Raw genomic sequence first — 8,966 nt, 5'->3', positions numbered from 1 at the left:
GTTTTCCTCTATTTCTTTGCATTGATCGCTGAAGAAGGCTTTCTTATCTCTTCTTGCTATTCTTTGGAACTCTGCATTCAGATGTTTATATCTTTCCTTTTCTCCTTTGCTTTTCCCTTCTCTTCTTTTCACAGCTATTTGTAAGGCCTCCTCAGACAGCCATTTTGCTTTTTTGCATTTCTTTTCCATGGGAATGGTCTTGATCCCTGTCTCTTGTACAATGTCACGAACCTCATTCCATAGTTCATCAGGCACTCTATCTATCAGATCTAGTCCCTTAAATCTATTTCTCACTTCCACTGTATAATCATAAGGGATTTGATTTAGGTCATACCGGAATGGTCTAGTGGTTTTCCCTACTTTCTTCAATTTAAGTCTGAATTTGGCAATAAGGAGTTCATGGTCTGAGCCACAGTCAGCTCCTGGTCTTGTTTTTGCTGACTGTATAGAGCTTCTCCATCTTTGGCTGCAAAGAATATAATCAGTCTGATTTCGGTGTTGACCATCTGGTGATGTCCATGTATAGCGTCTTCTCTTGTGTTGTTGGAAGAGAGTGTTTGCTATGACCAGTGCATTTTCTTGGCAAAACTCTATTAGTCTTTGCCCTGCTTCATTCCGTATTCCAAGGCCAAATTTGCCTGTTACTCCAGGTGTTTCTTGACTTCCTACTTTTGCATTCCAGTCCCCTATAATGAAAAGGACATCTTTTTTGGGTGTTAGTTCTAAAAGGTCTTGTAGGTCTTCATAGAACCATTCAGCTTCAGCTTCTTCAGCGTTACTGGTTGGAGCATAGACTTGGATTACTGTGATATTGAATGGTTTGCCTTGAAAACGAACAGAGATCATTCTGTCGTTTTTGAGATTGCATCCAAGTACTGCATTTTGGACTCTTTTGTTGACCATGATGGCCACTCCAATATATATATAAACTGAGTCACTTTGCTATATACCAAAAACTAGTACAACACAACATTGTAAATCAACCACATGCCAATAAAAATTTTTAAAAATTTTAAAGTGCTTATCTCCAAAGTTGGAAATGTCCATCTCTCAATTTTAGTGTATAATTTGCTGGTACTCTACCCTTCACTCCTTCATATATTAGTTCCTGACCATCTTTATGTGCTAAGTTGTTTCAGTCATGTCCAACTCTTTGCAACCCTATAGACTATAGCCTGCCAGGCTCCTCTGTCTATGGGATTCTCCAGGCAAGAATATTAGAGTGGGTTGCCATGCACTCCTCAAGGGGAATCTTCCCGACGCAGGGATTGAACCCACATCTCTTATGTCTCCTGCATTGGCATGCGGGTTCTTTACCACTAGCGCCACCTGGGAAGCCCATCTTTAACACCTGTCTATCCCTCTTTCTCCCACACTGCCAGGCGTTGGAGTACCTTTTCAAGTTTATCGTGCAGTCAAGGATCTTGTACTCACGTGCCACCTGTGGGATGGAAGAGGAACAGTTCCGGTCCAGCATCCAAGAGCTTTTCCAGTCCATCCGGTTTGTGCTCAGTCTGGACAGCAGAAATTCAGAAACACTCCTTTTCACTCAGGTCTGTGAGCTGCAGGAAAGTTTTGCTGCTGGATTCTTGTCTGTCTTAGCAGGTGGTTTCTTTGTCCTCTGGCTTCCAAAGTCAAAGCCCTGCCAGGTTTCTATGTTTCAAGTAAGGGTTGAGGTATAAGGAAATACCTGCTAAAATACAATGCTATTTTTACTTCAAAGCCAACTGTGTCCCAGCTTCCAAATATAAAACAGCCACGTGTCTTTATGGTGGAGAAGAAGCTTAACTTTGCCCTCTTTTGGCCAGATTTATTTAGCTGCCATACTATTAGTTGTACATGAACATCTTATTTATAAAGGATATTCAGAATGCAAAGAGAATTTTATTTCCTAGTCATTGTATTAATTTTAACAACTTCAGGTTAGCATTGATCCATTCTAGAAGTTAAAAGTGAAATTGGTTGAAAAACAGCAGAAATAACTAGAAAACTTTGGCTAAGAATTAGGATTAGATTCTATTAGAAATAGTAGCATGGAAAGGAAGTTTGCTTCCTTATATTAAATATGTCTGGTCAGTTAATCAGTTACCTTTCCCATGCAACCATACCCTAGAAGGGATCAAGGATATTGTTCTTTACCCCAGTCACAAAGAGGTTATTTTTTTTCTTCCAGATAAATGTCAAGATTGTATCTAATGAATTATACTTCTTTGATTTCTTGAAGGCAATTATTACATCAAAACTTATGAACAGAGACTAGACAGCCTCTGTCACGTCCATTCATTCAGTCACTGCTAGGTCTGTCAGCACAGATATATGTTCAAATATCTCCTTTAAGATTAGAATAGTCCCAATTTTTTTTTGTTTGTTTCCCACTTGCTCCTATGTTGCCTCTAGATTCCAGTTGCCCATAGGCCCCTTGGCCCAGAGAACAAAAGAACAGCTGGGCTATAGCCTCTATAAAAGTGGAATACATCAAGGTCACCAGGTATCTCTATAAGAAAACCTCCTTCCATGGTCTCCCCTCCTGAATACCCCAGGCCAGTCATCTCTCTCCCCCAGCCTATCAGTTCCTGCCAGCCAAGACCCAGGACACCTACTCATCTCTGAGCCTGTGGAGATCTGGGGACCTCAGAGGTAGCGAGCAGAGCAAGGCAGATTTGCTTTCTGAGAACTTAGCAATGCCCTCTTCTCAGTACCATGTTCCTCCCATTTCCGGATAAATAGCTTAGATCTATCCTCAGCTTAGACCTGAGTCAGAATCAGACCTGCTCCTTTGGTACCAGGCTCATGTTTCATGAGTTTCACAACCCTCAGCACGTATACAATTCAGTCAGACTTTATGTCTTTGATTCTGACCACTAGGAGATGTTATGGTGCAAGTGTCCTTCTGTCCTGGTGCCATGAGATTAGAAAATTTCACCATTTAAGAGGGCAAATCAGTTACTGTTGGTCGTTGATTGTGAAATATTACCTGCTTTTCTGGGAATTCCCTAGCAGTCCAGTGGTTAGGACTTGGCACTTTCATTAACATGGCCCCTGGTTTCACTACCAATCCCTGGTCAGGGAACTAAGGTCCTGCAAGTTTTGTGATGCAGCCAAAAGAAATACCTGATTCCTCCCTTTGTCTTTGTATCTAGTTTTTGTGCTGGTTCTCATTACTGAGAAGTGGTGTCCTTGATATCTCAGGGAGTTATAAATCTGCAGATAGAATTCACAGTTCAGTCATGGTCCTGGCCTGAACATAGAGTGCAGTGTGACAGACCTGTTGCCCCATATAAATTTTCACTCAGTCAAGGACAGTGTCTTACTGCCTGATGAAGCAATCAGGAAAAACAGCTCTCCTCCCCTACCCTGCCACTTAGAAAGAGTGCACTCTCACCTCGTCTCAAGGCGACACTCCATTTCCCTTTGTAAATCTTGGGTTAATAATCTAAGAGGACTGAGCAGCGTGAAGAGCCTCCCATGCTATTTCCATTTAGATGAGAGAGATTGAACAAGAGCCAGCATTTTTTGAAGGCCTGGTGTGTGTGCCAGGCAGTCTACTGGAAATTAACCTGGTGCACCTAAACTTCTTCTTCATACCAATAGAGGAGATAAGTGATAGCCTCATCTCCATTTTATAGATGAGAAAAAGGAGGACTAGGCAGTAACTCACCCAGGGTTATGTGGCAGATAAGTGGTAATGCTGGGGTTTAAACTCATGTCTGTCCAATTTCAAAACCCATTCTCTTTCCTCTAAACTACTCTGCCTCCCAGAGGCTCTGATTGTTCTCAAGAGGCCACCTCCTGGGTCTTCCAGAGCTGAGATCCTAGGAGAGAAGTCTCCATACACACACAGACCACTTGTCTAGTCAGTCGAGGTCACTGAACTCTAGGCCAGCATCATCAGCAGTCTTCAGGATTTCACGGCTGACTACATCCACACATTCTCCCTCCGTTTTGGATTCACGCTTGAGACTGCCAGGCATCGCATGTGAAGGAAATAATTTACAAAGTCTTCAGATTTTATGGTTTCAAATAAATGTCACTATTCTGGGGAAATGGTCCAGTTTTCAGAGCTGGACTGCTGGCTGCAGGACTGTGAATGGAGTTCAGCTACTGCTGCTTGATTGTGCTCAGTTATGTTTGACCTCCCTTCTTTGAGAGTTTCCTGGCTTGAATTTGGGGCTGAAATTGGAAAGTCAAGAACTTGATCATAGAGACAGACAAATAAGTTAAATCCACTTTATGAGCAAAAACAGCTATGGATGTTAAGCTATGGAGTTAATTTCTCTATATAATTCCTTCCCTTGCCAACAAATGCCTTGGCAAGTTCTAAAGCTTCTAGTGGCCTGGATCCCAGTAAGTTCTCTTGTTTTGGTTTCCTTTTTGGTTCTCCTGCTTCAGCCCCAAGACTACTACAGGGATGGATAGAATCACAGGCCAGGGAGGAGCCTGTTCAAGACAGGGGTGCTGCAGTTACCTCTCAGCCTCTCACCACTGTGTGTCATTGTCTAAGCACACAGATGGATGCAAACCTAACTCTGAGCTAACCAGACCTTCATGTGCTTCTGCAGGCTGCACTCCTCAACTCCTTCCCGACTATCTTTGACGAGCTCCTGCAGATGTTCACTGTGCAGGAGGTGGCGGAGTTTGTGAGAGGGACTCTGGGGAGCATGCCCAGCACTGTGCACATTGGGCAGTCGATGGATGTGGTGAAGCTGCAGTCCATTGCCAGAACTGTGGATAGTCGCCTGTTTTCTTTCTCAGGTAAATCAAGTTTCTTTCTCAGGTAAATCAAGTTGGGATGAGAGTCAGACTCACCTTTCTTCCTTATCAGGGTGTTGGCCAAGTGGTAAGCAAAGGATCAGTTTTACCAGCCATCATGTGAGAAGTGAGTGGACCTTAAAATGCAGAGTTTTTGGTAAACTCTGTTAGAGAATGCAGCCAAAACCTAGGCCTACTGCCTCCCTCACAGCTTATTTCTAGGGACCCACATGAGGTGGCCTGCAGAGCAACCTCCAGGCCCACAAATCTAGCCAGCTGCCAAGAAAGGGGTCTGCCACGGCCCCAGCAGGATGAAAAAGCAGAGGGAAAGGAGGGGGAGCAAGAGAGAAAGGTCTAGCCCAAGAAGGTAGGATGAGTCAAGGAAAGAAAAGAAACCCTGAAAGGAGGCCCTGAGGACCCACTGCACTTTGTTTCCTTGCCTTGCCAGACAGACAGATTCCTTTTCCTCTCTTTGGAGGAGCCTCTAAAGGTCAGACAAAGACATAGACAGGGAGCCCTCCACACTTTAAATAGTGGTAAAAAAAACCTGCCTGCCAATGCAGGAGATGTAAGAGACGCAGGTTCAATCACTGGGAAGGAAAGTTCCCCTGGAGGGGGAAATGGCAACCCACTCCAGTATTCTTGCCTGGGAAATCCCACATCCAGAGGATTCTGGCAGGCTATAGTCCATGGCACTGGTGGCAGGGAGTCAGAAACTACTGAGCAACTGAGCACACCACACTCCAAAAGAGATTAGGAAAGCCTGACAAACATAATACGATCCGGGAGTTCCCTGCTGATGGTCCAGTGGCTAAGACTCCACACTCCCAATGCAGGGGGCATGAGTTCAATCCCTGGTCTGGGAACTAGATCCCACATGCCAGAACTAAGACCTGGTACAGTCAGAAAAATTAAAAAAAAAAAAAAAAAAAAACTAGGGGGAAAAAAAGGCAATATAATACAATCAACAGCCTGGACTGTCTTTCAGAAGGAACCTCTGGATTCATACCTGAAGCCACAATCAACATGATCAAATATTCAGTAGTCAGATGTTACAATCAGCATGAGTCTTGTCCTTTAAGCAGAATATCACACTGTGGAATGAACTTCTAGGGCGCAGAAATAAACCTAAAATGCTAACAAAGCAATTATTATTAGAATGTTTATAATTAGAACTTCTTGGTGGTCAAATTTTTTTTGAGTTTGACTTTCAAAGTATGAGAACAATCACTTCTCAGCCCAGAGCTACACATATCTGCAGTATAAAACAAATACCCCCTTTAACCTAACAATGCCTGTGTAAGGAATTACTGAGACTAAATCTGCCGCCAAGAAACTTAGCTTTTCTCTACCTGTAACTGTTCATGGTAAGCACTTCTCTCTTCACCACTTCCTGGACTGAATATAAAATCAATGGTTTGCACAGACTTTCAAAGAAGCCACTGCATTCACTCAAGCTGTGAGCGTTGCTTCAAGCAGGTGCTTTCTTTCTTTTTTTTTTTTATTTATTTTTTATTGAAAGATAATTGCTTTGTAAAATTTTGCTGTTTTCTGTCAAACCTCAACATGAATCAGCCATAGGTATACATATATCCCCTCCCTTTTGAAGCTCCCTCCCATCTCCCTCCCCATCCCACCCTTCTAGTTGATACAAAGCCCCTGTTTGAGTTTCCTGAGCCATACAGCAAATTCCTCTTGGCTATCTATTTTACATATCGTAATGTAAGTTTCCATGTTACTCTTTCCATACATCTCACCCTCTCCTCCCCTCTCCCCATGTCCATAAGTCTATTCTGTGTCTGCTTCTCTATTGTTGCCCTGTAAATAAATTCTTCAGTACCATTTTTCTAGATTCCATATATATGTGTTAGAATACTGTATTTATCTTTCTCTTTCTGACTCACTTCACTCTGTTTAACAGGTTCTAGGTTCATCTAGCTCATCAGAACTGACTCAAATGCGTTCCTTTTTATGGCTGAGTAATATTCCATTGTGTATATGTACCACAACTTCTTTATCCATTCATCTTCGATGGACATCTAGGTTGCTTCCATGTTCTAGATATTGTAAATAGTGCTGCAGTGAACAGTGGGATACATGTGTCTCTTTCAGTTTTGTTTTCCTCGGGGTATATGCCTAGGAGTGGGATTGCTGGGTCATATGGTGGTTTTATTCCTAGTTTTTTAAGCAATCTCCATAACGTCTTCCATAGTGGCTGTATCAGTTTACATTCCCACCAACAGTGCAAGAGCATCCCTTTTCTCCACACCCTTTCCAGCATTATTGTTTGTAGACTCTTTGATGAGGGCCATTCTGACCGGTATGAGGTGATTTCTCATTGTGGATTTGATTTGCATTTCTGTAATAGTGAGCGATGTTCAGTATCTTTTCATGTGTTTGTTAGCCATCTGTATGTCTTCTTTGGAGAAATGTCTGTTTAGGTCTTTTTCCCACTTTTTGATTGGGTTGTTTGTTTTTCTGGTATTGAGTTGCATGAGCTGCTTGTATATTTTAGAAATTAATCCTTTGTCAGTTATTTCATTTGCTATTATTTTCTCCCATTCTGAGGATTGTCTTTTCACTTTGCTTATAGTTTCCTTTGCTGTGCAAAAGCTTAAAGTTTAATCAGGTCTCACTTGTTTACTTTTGTTTTTATTTCCGTTACTCTAGGAGGTGAGTCATAGAGGATCTTGCTTTGATTTATTTCTGCCTATGTTGTCCTCTAAGAGTTTTATAGTTTCTGGTCTTACATGTAGGTCTTTAATCCATTTTTACTTTATCTTTGTGTGTGGTGTTAGGAAGTGTTCTAATTTCATTCTTTTACGTGTAGCTGTCCAGTTTTCCCAACACCATTTATTGAAGAGGCTGTCTTTGCCCCATTGTATATTCTTGCCTCCTTTGTCAAAAATAAGGTACCCATAGGTGCACGGGTTTATTTCTGAGCTTTCTGTCTTGTTTCATTGGTCTGCATTTCTGTTTTTGTGCCAGTACCATACTTTCTTGATGACTGTAGTTTTGTAGTATAACCTGAAGTCAGGAAGCTTGATTCCTCCAGCTCCATTCTTCTTTCTCAAGACTGCTTTGGCTGTTCGGGGTCTTTTGTGTTTCCATATGAATTGTGAACTTTTTGTTCTAGTTCTGTGAAATATGCCATTGGTAATTTGATAGGGATTACATTAAATCTGTAGATGGCATTTGGTAGTGTAGTCGTTTTCACAATATTGATGTTGTGAAAACATCATGTTCCTGCCCAGGAACATGAAATGTCTCTCCATCAGTTTATGTCATCTTATTGCTTTCATTACTGTCTTATAATTTTCTGTGTACAGTTCTTTCATCTCCTTAGGTAAATTTATTCCTAGATATTTAATTCTTTTTGTTGCAGTGGTGAATGGGATTGATTCTTTAATTGCTTTTTCTGATTTTTCATTGTTAGTACATAGAAATGCAAGTGATTTCTGTGTATTAATTTTGTATCCTGCAACTTTGCTAATTCTCTGATTAGCTCTAGTAATTTTCTGATACTATCTTTAGGGTTTTCTATGTACAGTATCATGTCATCTGCAAACAGTGAGAGCTTTACTTCTTCTTTTCTGATCTGGATTCCTCTTATTTCTTTTTCTTCTCTGATTGCTATAGCTAGGACTTCCAGAATTATGTTGAATAATAGTGGTGAAAGTAGGCACCCTTATTGTGTTCCTGATCTTAGGGGGAATGCTTTCAGTTTCTCACCATTGAGAATAATGTTTGCTATAGGCTTATCATATATGGCCTTTACTGTGTTGAGGTAGGTTCCTTCTGTGCCCGTTTTTTGAACAGTTTTAATCATAAATAGGTGCTGGATTTTGTCAAAGGCTTTTTCTGCATCTATTGAGATGATCATATGGTTTTTATCTTTCAGTTTGTGAATATGGTGTATCACATTGATTGATTTCTGTATATTGAAGAATCCTTGCATCCCTGGAATGAACCCAACTTGATCATGGTGTATGACCTTTTTGATGTGTTGCTGAATTCTGTTTGCAAAAATTTTGTTGAGTATTTTTGCATCTATGTTCATCAGTGATATTGGCCTATAGTTTTCTTTTTTTGTGTTGTCTTTGTCTGGTTTTGGTATCAGGGTGATGGTGGCCTCATAGAATGAATTTGGAAGTGTTCCTTCCTCTGCAGTTTTTTGAAAGAGTTTTAGAAGGATAGGCATTAGCTCTTCTCTAAAT

At 41.2% G+C, this 8,966-nt stretch overlaps 1 protein-coding gene across 1 annotated transcript in view; it reads left to right on the top strand.

Annotated features, from left to right (window-relative positions):
* The window catches only part of DOCK3 (dedicator of cytokinesis 3), a 283,176-nt gene that overhangs the window by 211,518 nt on the left and 62,692 nt on the right, over window positions 1–8,966 (top strand). The window contains exons 23-24 of the mRNA XM_010851790.1: window positions 1,383–1,553; window positions 4,560–4,752. Coding sequence (XP_010850092.1) covers window positions 1,383–1,553; window positions 4,560–4,752 — 364 coding nt within the window. The remainder of the gene's footprint in view (window positions 1–1,382; window positions 1,554–4,559; window positions 4,753–8,966) is intronic.

This window comes from Bison bison, unplaced genomic scaffold, assembly GCF_000754665.1.
Source record: "Bison bison bison isolate TAMUID 2011002044 unplaced genomic scaffold, Bison_UMD1.0 scf7180017864304, whole genome shotgun sequence".
Taxonomy (NCBI): Eukaryota; Metazoa; Chordata; class Mammalia; order Artiodactyla; family Bovidae; genus Bison; species Bison bison.
The sequence above is the reverse complement of the archived record's forward strand: the minus strand, read 5'-3'. Positions and strand labels throughout refer to the sequence as shown.